General features: G+C 59.1%; 6 protein-coding genes across 6 annotated transcripts; 3 read left to right on the top strand and 3 right to left on the bottom strand.

Moving 5' to 3' along the window:
- Positions 1-502: 502 nt before the first annotated feature.
- Positions 503-4,476, top strand: B0H64DRAFT_374839 (uncharacterized protein; the record flags this gene model as incomplete). The annotated part of the gene is made up of 4 exons (XM_062802375.1): positions 503-1,219; positions 1,278-2,198; positions 2,235-3,692; positions 3,739-4,476. 4 exons carry the CDS (start codon positions 503-505, stop codon positions 4,474-4,476), a joined length of 3,834 nt encoding a protein of 1,277 aa, XP_062657510.1.
- A 644-nt stretch (positions 4,477-5,120) lies between these two features.
- Positions 5,121-6,775, top strand: B0H64DRAFT_399263 (actin cytoskeleton-regulatory complex protein END3). Its single transcript, XM_062804008.1, has 2 exons — positions 5,121-5,890; positions 5,963-6,775. Exons 1-2 carry the CDS (start codon positions 5,419-5,421, stop codon positions 6,700-6,702), a joined length of 1,212 nt encoding a protein of 403 aa, XP_062657509.1. The 5' UTR covers positions 5,121-5,418; the 3' UTR covers positions 6,703-6,775.
- Positions 6,776-6,877: 102 nt separating this feature from the next.
- On the bottom strand, positions 6,878-8,105 carry B0H64DRAFT_418045 (uncharacterized protein; the record flags this gene model as incomplete). The annotated part of the gene is made up of 2 exons (XM_062805290.1): positions 6,878-7,903; positions 7,998-8,105. The coding sequence occupies 2 exons, from the start codon at positions 8,103-8,105 to the stop codon at positions 6,878-6,880; spliced, it is 1,134 nt and encodes a 377-aa protein (XP_062657508.1).
- Positions 8,106-8,853: 748 nt separating this feature from the next.
- Positions 8,854-9,856, bottom strand: B0H64DRAFT_177526 (P-loop containing nucleoside triphosphate hydrolase protein). Its single transcript, XM_062798867.1, has 2 exons — positions 9,186-9,856; positions 8,854-9,116 (listed from the first exon to the last, which is right to left on the bottom strand). Exons 1-2 carry the CDS (start codon positions 9,620-9,622, stop codon positions 8,903-8,905), a joined length of 651 nt encoding a protein of 216 aa, XP_062657507.1. The 5' UTR covers positions 9,623-9,856; the 3' UTR covers positions 8,854-8,902.
- Positions 9,857-10,907: 1,051 nt separating this feature from the next.
- On the top strand, positions 10,908-11,652 carry B0H64DRAFT_399257 (acyl CoA binding protein-domain-containing protein). Its single transcript, XM_062804007.1, has 3 exons — positions 10,908-11,187; positions 11,241-11,308; positions 11,372-11,652. Exons 1-3 carry the CDS (start codon positions 11,091-11,093, stop codon positions 11,522-11,524), a joined length of 318 nt encoding a protein of 105 aa, XP_062657506.1. The 5' UTR covers positions 10,908-11,090; the 3' UTR covers positions 11,525-11,652.
- B0H64DRAFT_399253 (tyrosyl-DNA phosphodiesterase-domain-containing protein) lies at positions 11,653-13,670 on the bottom strand. The gene is made up of 2 exons (XM_062804006.1): positions 13,112-13,670; positions 11,653-13,009 (listed from the first exon to the last, which is right to left on the bottom strand). Exons 1-2 carry the CDS (start codon positions 13,634-13,636, stop codon positions 11,714-11,716), a joined length of 1,821 nt encoding a protein of 606 aa, XP_062657505.1. The 5' UTR covers positions 13,637-13,670; the 3' UTR covers positions 11,653-11,713.
- Between the last annotated feature and the right edge of the window lie 159 nt (positions 13,671-13,829).

The raw sequence follows: 13,829 nt of genomic DNA, 5'->3' as shown, positions 1-13,829 counted from the left end.
TTCTCGAAACCGAGCCAACCAAGACACCGCCTTCTTCCTCTTTTCGTGTCTGTGACCGACAAGAAGATCACAATCCTTATTTTTTCGCGACAGCTGGCTGGCCCACGAAGAGCCCGAGCCTCTCCTCTTTCCTCGCCCACTCCTCTGCTCTTTTCATCTCGGTAGCTGACCCACGAGTCACGATCCGCTGCCCATTAAGGTAGCCAGCAGGCCAGGAAGCTCTCCTCTCTCCCTCTTTTCTTTTCTGTTCGCCGAGGCAGATACAGCCCCCCCTCTGCATTCCGCCACAAGTACGGCGCTCGCTCCAATCACTACCACCACCACAACCGACCAGAACACCGAATCCTTTCTGTTCCTCCTGTGCAAGCACAACGAGCTGCCTCACCGCCGCCAATCGAACAACCGCGTTCAGCTCACCAGCGCGGCCTATTCACTCCCTCGCCTACGAATAAACAACCTCCCCACTCAAAGCGCCCCCAAGCGACAGCAAACCACCGCCAAGATGCCATCCGGCATGCGGCTCCGCGAGAGCTCGATGCTACGAGTTCCCGGGCGGTACCAGGAGGACCTGGGCCCCTCGCACGCCGACCGCCCACTCTTCGTGCACGCCGACGTGCCGTTCAACACCGAGCTGTCTCGGCACTGCGCCCACCCCAGCCTGCCGCTGGACTACGCGGGCGTGGGGCCGTCAGAGGCAGAGCGCGCCCGGCTTGCGGCTCGCGAGGCAGCAAGAATAGAGGAGGAAGAGTGGGAGGGGTCGGTCGAGAGAACGACCGACGGAGAAGGTAGCTGGGAGGTCGCGACGAACGGCCCCGCTACCGAGGACGGCAGCTCGGACTCCGACGGGGAGTACCGGAGCGCCCGGTCGGGAAGCCGAAGGGGTGGCACCCTTCGGCAGGGGCAGGCGCTGCCGCTCCGCCACAACAGGATCGTCGAGTTGACGACCAGCAAGCCTCCCCGGTTCGCCCAGCCCGCGTTGCCCGCCATGGCCGCCGCACCCACTGGCACCACCACCACCCCCGCTCCACCCACCGCACTGGCCGGCAACACCACCACCACTCCACCTGCCGCACTCGCCAGCACCACCACACCCACCCCGCCGACCCCCTCGGAGCCTCCCTCACGCCCGGCCCACGTGGCCAACATCCCCAGGCGCAAGCCGAGGCAGAATTCCGCCGCCCTCTCCGATGGGAGCGGAGATAGCATCGGTGGGAGCACAGTAAGAAGAGACAAAAAAAGAAGACGTTGAAAATAACACACTAACTAACACTCGCTAGGACGGCACCCGGCCCAACTGGGCCGATCTCTCAGACGGCATCAAGTACGCCATCATCTGCGACATGACGCGGACGGCGCCGCTATCTCGGGCCGTCCAAAGCCTCGGCCTCGACCACGTCGAGACCACGTCGCTCCTCGGGCTGATCGCCGAGGAGCGCAAGAAGAAGACGGAATGGGCCGAGCTGCTGACCCAGCACCCTCACAGCGCCGAGAGCCCCCCGGCGGAGGAGTTGGCCCCGCTCTGCCCCGTCAACGAGGGCATCACGGCCGGGGACGTCCGCCGCGGGCGGGCCTTCCTCAAGTTCTTGGGCATGGGCGGGGTAGCCGCGCGGTTGGGGTTCTGGGAGGGGACGGGGGCGGACTTCCACGAGGTCCAGATCGACGATGGTTGCCGGGACCTCGTCGATGACTTCCACTTCTTGGCCGGCAGCGAGGGCGAGGGCGGTAGTGCCAAGAGGTTGCTTAACCTCAAAGGGGGGGAGCTCCTGCTCCGGCTGGACCCGCCGGCGAACACCGTCAACCCTTTGCGGTTGAGGCCTGGAGCCCCGCTCGTTCGGGCCAAGAAGTTGGGGTTGGCTCGGGTGCCGTTGTCGGACGGCTTGCACCCGATGAATTACACCATCGGGGGCAAGACCGGCCGCAGGTACTCGACCCTGGACAAGTCGGACTGGCCGGACTGGGAGGCACTCCACGACGCCGGCGTCATCCCGGAGGGCTCCCTGGCGGTCTTTACCGCCCACTCCCTCGTTCCCGCCGAGATCACACTCTTGACGGAGGAGGAGTTGGAGGTCATCAACGCCATCCACCCCATTGGCATGCTTGGGTCCGCGTCGGCCGCCGAGCTCGGCCTCGACTACGAGGCAAGCGACCCGCCCTTCGCCGTGTTGACCACCGCCCCAGCCTGGTACGATGCCGGACGGGTCGACCCTTAGGAGGGGTTTAACTCCCAGCACCAGGCCGGTCGGTGGACCGACCCGTACCCAAACGCACCCCGCGACTGGTACGCCAACCCGTCCGAGGACGACTTCCCGATCGACCTATTCGGCGACAACACCTCAACGTCAGGCACAGCCGTTGGCCGACAGCGACGCCGCGCCGACGCCCACGCCCCTACCGATGAACTAGAGTATTCCCAGACGGTAGCCGAAGACGAATTTTCGTGGGGCCCAGCCTTTGCTGAGGACGACGACCACGAGATGGCGAGTGTCTCGACCCGCCCGCCCATCCGCAGAATCTCCGCCCCCCGAATGCCCGCACTGCCGCGTTCCCGCCTCGGAATAACCGGGGCCCACCAATCCGCCGCAGCTTCTGTAGAGCAAAGGGGTATTTCCGAGGGAGACCCCATCGCTGCCGCTCTCACTCGCCTCTCTGTGAAGCGGTCCAGTCCCTCTCAGGGTGATCCCATCGCTGCCGTCCTCGATCGCCTCGCCAAGACACAACGTCCTGTTGTACGTCAGCTAGCCCCAGAGGTGGCAGCAATCATTGACGAGCTCACGGCGAGCGTTCCCAAAACGCAGGGCAGGGTCCACTTCGAAGATGACCTCCCAGCCTCGTTTGCGTCGCGCCCACCCATTCCACCGCGCTCACCCGTTCCGGTGATTGAACTCGAGTACCCCACAGATGGGGAGGAATCGCGTAGTGAAGGGAGCGTGGATGGCCCACAAGGCGGACGTGGACCTCGTGCCCGTCCTGCCGATCCGGATGATGATGAATATCGACCAATATCAAAGAGACCGAGGGCGAGAGTACCCAGAGCGCGGGCATCCAATACAAGGAAGCGTGGTCGCCCCGACTCCCCCGTCGCCCAGACACCGAAGCGCCCGCGTACCGGTAGAGGCCCGGGGAGACCGAGGAAGTATCCGCTCCCTAACGCAGACCTGCTGGGGCCTCCGACCCCTTCGCCCAAGCGGTCCATTACGGTCCGTGGTCTAGCCCGCCAATCTTCGGAACAGACGGCCACCCCTCAACACCCTGTTACCGAGGGTGCTCAGAACCCATCTAGTTCGCTCGTGGCTAACGACAAGGCCGAGCCCGAGGACCCCTTCCTAGAACGCCCGTCTGGAGAGCCGTCCATCACTGCCAGCTCTGTTCCGCAGGGTCCGAAGCGTCCCCGTTCGCGCAAGAAGTCAGCCGATGAGGAGGGAGAGGGGGACGAACAGGCAGTCAAGAAGCGCGGCCCAGCGAAGAAGCGCCAGCCCAAGCTCGACGAAAAGGGGGTGCCGATCACGCCCAAGAAGGGGCGACCGCGGCGCACTGGTCCAACTTTCTCTTGTGACGGGACGAAGCGGATGCGGTCGACCGAGGGTGAGGAGATGACGCGCGCCGAGTTCGATGAGGTGTTCACACGGGATGAGCTCGTATATCGTCCCGGTGGTAACTTCGGAGGCGGCACTTTCGAGATCAAGGCCACGGCTGTCATTTGGTCGTTTTCTGCCACCGGAGAACTACAAGCCGTCCGAGAGGGCGACCCGTCGCGCGAAGAAGCTGGGGCTGGCCAATGCCACGGGCACCAATGCCTCGAATAACCGGGCCGCCGAAGGTCAACAGAACGCCCCCACCGCCCCGGGCACGCTTGGCCAAGCAGCCTCGCAACCAAGCATCACCTCAACCGAGGACTCCGACCCCCAACCAGGCCTCTCCCCTCCCATCGAACAGTCCAACCAGCAGACCCCAATCGACATCGCCCGCCCTAACGCACCCACGCAGACCACCCCCCTACCGCCACAGCCGGCCGTGACCGGCCCCAGAACCCCCACGTCCACATCCGCACCAGCCGGCATCACAACACCGCCTGCTCCCCGCAAACCCGCAGCCCCTGCCCCGCGTCCGCGAGCTCCGCGTCCAAAACCCCTCCCATCGGCGTCGGCGGCCGCAGCGATTACCGCGACTTCCGCAACCGCACCGGCTGCTGGTGCTGGCCCGGCCATCCCGCCACCACCGGTCCCCACAGCAGGAGTCGACCCGCGCGTGGCCGCTCGTGTGGCTGAGCTGAATGCCCAGTGCGTCCGGTACAATGTGGCGACGCGGGACCGGTTTGATAGTGATGCGGCCTTTCTGGCGCATGCTGAGCCGATGGCTGAGCTGCTGTTTCCTAACTTGGGTGGTGGTGGTTCTGGTTCTGGTGGTGGTGGGGGTGGTGTTGCGTATCCCCCTGCTGGGTTGGGGCCGCGGTTTGGGGGGTTTGATAGTTTCAAGTGAGGATGTTTTTTTGGGGGGGGAGGGGTTTTCTTTCTTTCGTTTGCTCTTTTCTTTATTTCTCCTTTTATTTTTTGGTATCTGGTTGCGGAATCTCTCGTTTCTTTTTTCCTTCCTATCGGGTTTCTGCTTGTTCTGGAATGTGGGATGTGATGTGACGGAAGTTCAATGAGAGGTTCACCTAAGTTGGACGTGGGTGGGCATATTCAAGTGGGGGAAGGAAGGATACTTCCCCTTCCTGGGAGACGGGATGAGCTTGGAAAGAGCAACTGGGTGTTTGGTTGCCTTCTTTTAGGTTCAAGTTCACTTGACTTATCGGTTGAAGCACAGACGGAGTTTGGACAGACGATGCTGTGAAATGACGCGCGCCATTCGAACTAGAGAGTTATGAGACCTCGGAAGGTTCGAGTTGCTTGATAGGAGTTGCTGAGTTGCCGAGTTTCTCGGCACGGGCAGAAGGATCATGAGCAGCATGCAGAGATACCCACGTTGACGTTTTGGCGGATGGGGTGAGGGATTCGTCGGGTATATTGTACTATGTAAATGTAGAAATGTAATAACACTGTTAAAAGCCAGATAAAAGCTCCTTTTGGGGAGTGATTCGTTGCAGTGTGTGCGTTGTGGGTTGAGGTTGGTTTATAAGTTGACGCAGCTCCAAAAGGGGCGGAGCCGACAGGGATGGCTACGGGTGGTGGAATCGATTGCCGCGCAACTCGGTGCTACCTTGCCCAGGGCATCGCAACGTCAACACCAGCACACCTCAGCAACGCCAGACAAGGGCACCGCAACCTTGGTCAAACAACCTAGCCGGTCACTCACGCCTTCCTCTCAATTACCTAGTCCCTTTGGCAACCCAGCGGGGAATCTCCCTCGTCATATCCACCTAATTCGACCATCCGTTCCCCCCTAGAACTCGTCGAGAACCCCATCCTACAAGCCGACGACATGGCCCCGCGCATCGAGGCCCAGGAAATCGAGACATACTGGAACATCTTCTCAACCAGGACAAATGGCGGCAAGTTCCTGAACGGCGAGCAAGCGGCGCCGGTGCTCAAGAACAGCGGGCTGCGGGACGATCAGCTGGAGCGGGTGTGGGACCTGGCCGACGTCGACAATGACGGCAACCTCGACTTCGAAGAGTTCTGCGTCGCCATGCGCGTCATCTTCGACCTGCTAAACGGAGAATACGCCGACGTACCAACGACGCTACCAGACTGGCTGGTCCCCGAGTCCAAGGCGCATCTCGTGCAGGCGAACCGGGCGCTCACGGGCAAGGCGGTGCAGTTCGAGCAGGTCGAGGACGAAGATGACTCGCCCGGCCTGAAGGACGGGTTCGACTGGTACATGAGCCCAGCCGACAAGGCCAAGTACGAGCAGATCTACCAAGAGAACCGGGACATGCGGGGCGAGGTAGCATGTAAGCAGTTCCCCGACGCAGCCTCCCTCCCCCCAACCATCCCCCACCGCTAACAACCCCCTCCCCACCCAGTCTCCGCCCTGCAAGACCTCTACGAATCCCTCGACGTGCCCGACACCGACATCCGCTCAGCCTGGAACCTGATCAACCCGTCAGCCGGCTCGTCCATCAACAAAGACGCCTGCCTCGCCTTCCTGCACATCCTCAACAACCGGCACGAAGGCTTCCGGATCCCCCGCACCGTACCGGCCTCCCTGCGCGCCAGCTTCGAGCGCAACCAGATCGACTACCAAGTCGACAGCGCGCGCAACAACAACAATACCGCCGCGCAATCTCGATGGGCGACACGGGCGGACGACGAGACGAGCACGGGGCGCAAGGCCAAGTTCGGGGACCAGTACCTGACGCGGCTGGGCCGCAGCGGGTTCAAGAGCGCGGGTACCGACTTTAGCAGCGCCAAGACGGACGCCGAGTGGGAGGAGGTGCGGCTCAAGAAGCAGCTGGCCGAGCTGGACGAGAAGATGGCCAAAGTGGAGGCCGGCGTCGAGCGCCGCAAGGGCGGCCAGCGCGACTCCAAGCCCGCGCTGGTCAAGAGGGAGCTGGATCAGCTGCTGGATTACAAGAGGAAGCAGCTGCGGGAGCTGGAGGAGGGCGGCGGCGCGGGCAAGGCCGGCGGGAACCTCAAGAGCGTGAGTGAGGATTTGCAGACGGTGAAGGAGCAGGTTGAGGGGCTGGAAGGGCATCTGCGGTCACGGCAGGAGGTGCTGGAGCAGTTGAGGAGGGAGATCGAAGATGAGAGGGCGGGGAGGTAACGGTTAGGTAGGTAGGACCGAGCACAATCCGTGAGACGACGCTTGACCGATAGAACTGCGCACACACAAATGGTAAATTAAGGGGCGCCTATTCCCTATTCCGCCCATAAACTGTTCCTGTCTAGCGCTCCGCAAACTCCGGCATGCAAACTCGGGTATCTATTCAGTCCACGGCTCAGGCAACACTCCCATCAATATAGGTCTTCACCATCGGCAACGCCAGTGTGCGCCCCTTGGCCGCCCAGACCATGAAGCTCGGCATTTTGATCGTGTTATTGATCCGCCCGACGCCCCTCTCGCGGCCGACCGCGCACGCAAGGATATCCATCGGCGGACCCTTCGCGACCGTCGGCTTCAGCCCGGCCAACGCGGCCTCCACATTCTTGGCCACGCTAATCGCCTGCTTCTGGGTGATGAAGAAGCCCGCGCGCGGCTTGCTCACAATGTCGCCGCACGCCCACACCTCCTCCGTCTCCGGCACCCGCAGGAATTCGTCGACCAGGACAGGGCGGGCGACCTCGCCGGGGCCGAGGAACTGCGACGGGATGTACTCGGTGTTGGGGATCAGGCCCGTCGTGGGGAGGTACAGGTCCGTGGCCAGCGTCTCGCCGCCAGTGAAGACGACCTCCGTCTTGCCTTGGGCATCACCCGTACCCGGACGGGTCTCTTGCACGTGTGCGCCGTACTTGATGGTGACATTGAGCTTCTTCAGCTCGTTGGCCGCGGCGTCCGCGAGGGAGCTCCCGCCTGCGACCTTGTCGCCGGAGCAGAGCAGGATGATCTCCTTCGTCTTGCCATACTCATAGCCCAGCTCGCCGGCCACCTCGATACCCGTGCTTCCGGCGCCAGCGACGACGATGTGCTGGGCGTTGGTGACCCGCGCAGCCGTGTCATGGAGGCTAGCGAGGGTTTCCTCGTAGGTGCCCGGGGATTTCCAGGGGGTGTCTGGCGAAGATGAGCGGGCGCCAGTGGCGAGGACTAGTTGATGGTAGGGGAGAGCGCGGGTTGTGTTGTCGGGGAGCGTGATCTCGACCGTCTTCGCACCGAAGTCCGCCTTGGATGCGCTGCCGATCACAAGTTCCCAGGACTCGGCCGGATACCGAGAGAGAGCGGTCTGGAGCGGCTGGAAAAGCTGCTCATCCGTGATCTGACCGGGGATAATGGCACGGACGGAGGCCAGGTTCCAGTAGAAGTGCGAGTTCTAGAGCGGTCAGTCGTGGTCACCACAGTAGTAATCACGTGATTGGTAACAATCTCGGTCCTTCATCGACTCTTGTCGGATGTCGGGCACGTACCTTGGAGACGAGGATGACCTTCGTATCTTTAATCTGCTTTTTGAGGAGCGCGTGGGCGACGTGGAGGCCGGCAATGGAGCCTCCGAGGATCACGACCGTCTTCGACATTTTGCAAGATGTTGTGATGTTGGGCTAGGAAGGATTTCAGGCTGCTCGAGAGAAATGCGGTGGGTAAGTTTGGGGAGTTGGGAAATCAAAAGCTGAATGTTCAACGTATGTTTCTTTTTTTTCTGGGGCGCGCCTTCTTATCGGTACGACCCGAGTCTTGCGCTTTCCCAGCCCGAGCACAACAAAAGAAGAGGGAAACGAGGAAGAACCGGAGTTCTCCGGGGAGGATTCCGACGGCAAACCCAAACCCCCCGACCTGGGGACCATCTTTTCTTTTCGGACCAGAGCCCAGTTGACACAATATCCCTGTGCTACGCGCATGTACATTTGTAATACTTTTATAGGACGGAATGGTCAAGTCGGATGCCAGCGCGCGTTTGACGTCGACCGCCAAGCTGTGGTGAGACGGCGACCTGCCGCAGCGCAAAACATCCCTGTCGTTGATCCGGGCCTGGCGCTTCGCATGCCTGCTGTCGTCGGCCTTCCCCAATGTGCTCAGAAGTAGATGGATATGGGAGCAACCTGAGGTCGCGAGTGGCTTGGATTTCTGGGCTTACTTGAAATCGAAGTGGATACTTGGGCCGTGTTATACCGCATCCGCATTCGCAGGAAGGAGCAACTCGAGTTGCGGTTTGGATGGCCGGCCCATGGGTGGTGTCGAGGGCCCGGGAACAACACCGCGACGCCTGCATTGCGACATCACAAGCCGAGACCAAACAGAAGTTGCGGCTCCAAAAGCGGGCATGGATCGGATGGCTACCGGGCGATCTGATACAAGCTAACCCTATTTAGATTAGCTAATACCCCAAAGTGGAACTCGCAGCCCGTTCGGGACCGACGGGCTTCAGTCGCCCTCCTGCCCGCAGCAGGCCTGTGTCTCTCAACGAAGGGTCCTCAAGCGCAGCCTCTTCCACCTGCTCCCTACAGGACATGACCGAATCCATATCGACGGTATATTCTACCAAGGGCACGCCCAGAACTTTGTTTTGGCGGTCGTAGACCTCCATATCGCTGTGGGCAACATGTTAACTTGGCCGGCTAGAGGAAATTCGTAAAATGGATGGGAGCGCCTGAACTTACTATTGTGTAACAAAGGTCATAACCTGCCCCGAAGTACCGGCATGACCTATGTGACTGGCGCGTTTGGTATATATCTCGGGGTTCATTTTCCATGTGAGGGTGAGGTTGATGATACGGTCAACGTCAGGGATGGGACCAAGGGTGGCCGCAACGTCCGTTGTCACAAGGGCATGGCACTCCTTGCGGCGGAGCTTGTCTAAAGAAGCTGCTCGCGCTGATGGCGAAAGGTCGATTTGGAGGGAAACGACGCCTATCTTGAGAGCGTCGAGCAGACGGGAGACTCGACGCGTCTCGGAAACAGACTGGGTGAAAATGGCTGTTGTCTGGCCTGTCCTCTGCGCCTCTTTGCAGAGGTGGACGAGGTAAGCGTCCTTGAGTCGATGTTCTAGGAATAGATAGTAATGGTACACCATGGTGGCGATAATGAGAGTCATCATGAGGAGGGATTTTGTCCTGACTTGGTTCCGAGATCTGAATTCTGTGCTGGGTTGAGTTCGTTGGTGGCTTCTTTTCTGTCGGGTCGGGCATTGGTGCTAGAGAAGAGGTTGAGGTGGGAGCAATACCCGCTGTAAGTATGGCGCTGTCGACCTTATACTCAATTTGTGTGGATCCAACTGCGTACATCTGATGGTATGCGTTCGACTTTGTGCGTCATTGATTATGGAGGTATAGCATCATGATCCAACTGTGGGCGTCAGACTGCATCATTGACCAGGCCACAACATTCGAGAGGTGTTCCTATATCACGTACCTACCGGGAATTCCAGGGACTACCTAGGTAGTCGAGTATGTAAATTGCTTATATCCAGGTACCTGCAGCCACCATGATGGGGTGGTTGACTACCACCTTTGACATCCATCAGGCCGTTACTGCCCCTGGGAAGCCTGTTATATCATCCCACACAATGGTGATAGGACTAGTCTTCAAAGCATTTCAGCTTCAGAGGCATTTTAATATCTTGGTTACCACCCTCCTACTACCGCGTCCTTGCTACAACTTGGTGTTTCTTAAGCAAGCTCGTCCTTAATCCACAGTTAGCTGTCGGGAAAGTACCTAGCATGGACGCTTCTGTAGAGATAATATATATCAAGGTAATAATATATCTAGGTAGGTTCAGGCCTGGTTGTCATTGGCAGTGCCCAGCTCGCCGCCGCCCAGGTCCGGACGTCCCCGCCGGGGGCGGCTGCGGTCGCATAGAATGAAAACCCTCGGTGTTTCTCCCGTTTCTTTTTTTCAGTTCCCACAATATGACTGAATATGCCAAAACAAAAAATATAAGTAAGTAACCGAGGTTTATCTAGGATGGCGGACCACGGCCGCCTTGTTAGCGGCAATAGCACCCGTTGAGCTCCATTTGGGCCGTCTTCCAAGGTTTGATTCGCCAAACTTAGGGAGGTGACCTCGACCTGCTGGAGGTCGGTCACAAGCTGCCCCTCCCTTGCCGACCACCTTTACTCCAAAAAACTCCGAACTCCAAGTGCAGGTGTCGACCACGGAAACTTCAAGACCTCGGCTGTAGGATTAAAACGAAAGCCATCCTCAAGTCTAAAGAAACTGGATATACTCCATTTACTTTTATTTTGCCCCATTTCTTTTATTTAATTTCTTTTGCTCTGTTTCCTTTTATCTGTTCTTTTGCTCTGTTTCCTTTCATCTGTTCTTTTTGCTCGATTCCTCGATTTCCTTCCTAGTTCGGCTTTTTTTGGCCAGAGGGTGCCAACTCAGAACCGACCCCGCGCCTGAACCCCTTGACCCCGCCAAACCCTCAACAAACATCCGCGGTCTCCTCAACAACAACATCAACTGTTGCAAACGATCTTTGTTTTCGACAAGATTCCGAGCAAAAACTACGGCTTAGAACCAAACACACTACTGCCACCACTCAGATCACGCATTCCGTCGAAATGGCCGTTACCCAAAGCCCCGCGTTCAAGAAGGCTGCCGAAGAGAGCAAGCAGTTGACGTCGAAGCCGAGCAACGAGGACCTCCTCGAGATTTACGGTGCGCCCAGGCCTCAGTACATTCTGCAGCTACACTTACTGACATGACGGTAGCTCTCTACAAGGTCGGAACGGGCGAGAACATCGAGGCGGCTCCTGCGCCGGGCATGTTCGACCTTAAGGCAAGTCATCACCCGCCCCCTTTCCGTATCCGGAAAATAGACCCGGACTAACACACACCGCAGGGCAAGGCCAAGTTGAAGGCCTGGCGGGATGCCGTCGACGACGGTATCTCGGCCGAGGATGCCCAGGAGAAATACGTCGCCAAGGTCGAGGAGATGAAAACCACGTACGGATTCGACGCGAGCAAGAAGCCTGAGGCTGTCGGTAGTTCATAGATGCGGCACAGGGTTGGGGGGGGGACTGCGCGTGAAGAAGCATTTTTATGTGGCAATCACGGAAGCCAGGGGCTAGCACTGGGTTTTCTGCATTCGTAGCAAGCAAGTACTGTGTTCCTCTGGACAAGCCCCTCTTTCCACCAGCCAAGTGACGCCGGCCAAGCCAACCCAACCACGTCCCTGAGGCACTTAGCCATGCTGCCAAACCTGCCCCATCCAGTCCGGCTCCAGATGCCTCGCCGTCGCAACCCACGGCACCTCCCCCACCCCATACGCCTGCAGCGGCAGGTTATACGGCACGCGCAACGCCACGACAGCAGCCTTCCCCTCCTGCACCACCTCCCCCTCCCCGTCCCCTAGCGAATCCGTCAGGAAAGTCGGCGTCATGGTCGCGCCCTCGGCATACAGCCCCGGCCAGACGAGAACTCCAATCTCGTACGACGCAATGCGTACCTCGCCCTGGGGACTGACCGCGTCGCCCCACGCCTGCTTGGACAGGTTGGCTGACGTGACCAGCGCCCAGTCGACAGAGGGAGGGGCGGCTGGCACCGGCGCGTCGTTGCTGCTGCTGTTGCTGCTGTTGCTGTTGCTGTTGCTGTTGCTGTTGCTGCCGTAACGGATGTATGTCTTGATGTGTGGCGCCGCGCGTTTCCGGCCGGCTTCGTGGATGGTTGTAGTGTCTACGAGTTGGGTGCCGTTGGCGGAGTCGTTGGCCCAGTGGTGGAAGATGGGTTTTAGGTAGGTGAGTTGCTTCGCTTGCTGTGCTGATTGTGTCTTGGTGTGGATCGAGCCGCCGGAGCCGTACCCGTCGAGTGACTTGCGGATCTCGTCTGGGGTGGGGAAGACGACTTTGAAGGAGGGTGGTTGGGGGGTAGTGGCGGCGGCGGCGGCGGTGGCGGTGGTGGTGTTTTTGCCGCCGCTGAGGGAGCGGAAGAGGGTGTTTTTGAGCCAGGTGTCTGTTGGGCCGAGCGTTGCGATGGAGGAGATCTGGATGGCGATCTCGGGTTTTGTTGGGGAAACGGGAACGGCTTGGAGGGCTTGCGCCATTGCTGCCCAACCCCATCTGGTGGGCGAGGGGTCGTCGAGTCTGTGTCGACCCGGCACGCTGGCGATGAGTGAACCCCGGATTGCGGAGAAGTCATACTTGGATAATTGCTCGATGATGGGCTTGCAGGTGGTCCTACGGGTGTCGTAGGCTCTAAGGTAGTTAAGTAAGTCCATCTTGAACTTGGCTCCGCTGCCGATCTTGGCTTCCTCCTGGCTGGCATCCTGCTGTGGGGGCTCCATGAGAGGAAGGCTCGGCGAGCGCCAGGCAGCCTGGGTCATGTTGGCCCAGTCACGGACAATCAGGTTGGCTGTGTGTATGACGATCTGGGCTGTCTCATCGTGCCGGAGGAGGATCATCATCTTGGAGTGGTGGGTGCCAAACATCTCAGGGAGAAAGGCATTGTGAAGAGTGACATTTGGGAAGCGGGATGCCGCTTCCTGACATAAGTTAGGACTTGACAAGAAGAGAGATGGACGATGTGAGAAAGAGAGCAGCTCTGTTCGCTTGACATGCGGTAGAAGAGTGGGAGGCCTGCCTACCTGCAGCTTCAGCCTGCTTGGGTCCTCCTTCTTCCAAAACCCATGAACCACATGAACTTTGACGAGATGACGAACGTCCTGGTCAAAGGCAGACATGAGGAAGTCTATGTCATGAAGATAGTTGAACTCCCAGCATTCTGAAATTAGCGGGTCACCTAGGATGTCCTTGAGTGTGACCGTATCTTTGTTCATCTCTGGAGGTAGATCCCGAATCTTGGTGAGCTGGAACGGGGACTTGAATACGCGAGTTGACGTTGATGGTGGCACAGTATCCTTTTTTCCCTTTGGTGACGGTGCAAGTTGACGCCTTTTCAAGGGAGGGCTAACGGGATGTGTGAGAGAGACTGGCGTGTTCTTCCCAGTCGGTTCGTCACAGTCGCCATCTGGCGCTGGCCTTTTGTTTGATCGATCCATGGTTGCTTTAAAAGAACGAACGGCGGACAGAAACCAAGTGTTTTTTTGCTTAAAAAATCCACTTGGTCTCTGAGGTAGGTGCATGGTTACAGGTTCTTGATGTTCGGACATTCGAGGTTGAGGAGCAATGGCTGCCTTTCTGCTGTCAGTCCTTGACACCAGCTGCCAGCTGCCACGTCGAGCCGTTACAAAGACAAGGGAATTCGTGGGGAATCCTTCTGGTGCGGCGCTAGCGGCTGGGCAAAATGCCTGGAAATTGAGGCGGCACACCATGGACCTGGCCAGACTGCAGCAACAAACGTGT

This window comes from Chaetomium fimeti, assembly GCF_033439085.1.
Source record: "Chaetomium fimeti strain CBS 168.71 chromosome Unknown B0H64scaffold_5, whole genome shotgun sequence".
Classification (NCBI taxonomy): Eukaryota; Fungi; Ascomycota; class Sordariomycetes; order Sordariales; family Chaetomiaceae; genus Chaetomium; species Chaetomium fimeti.
This window is presented reverse-complemented; position numbering and strand designations above follow the sequence as displayed.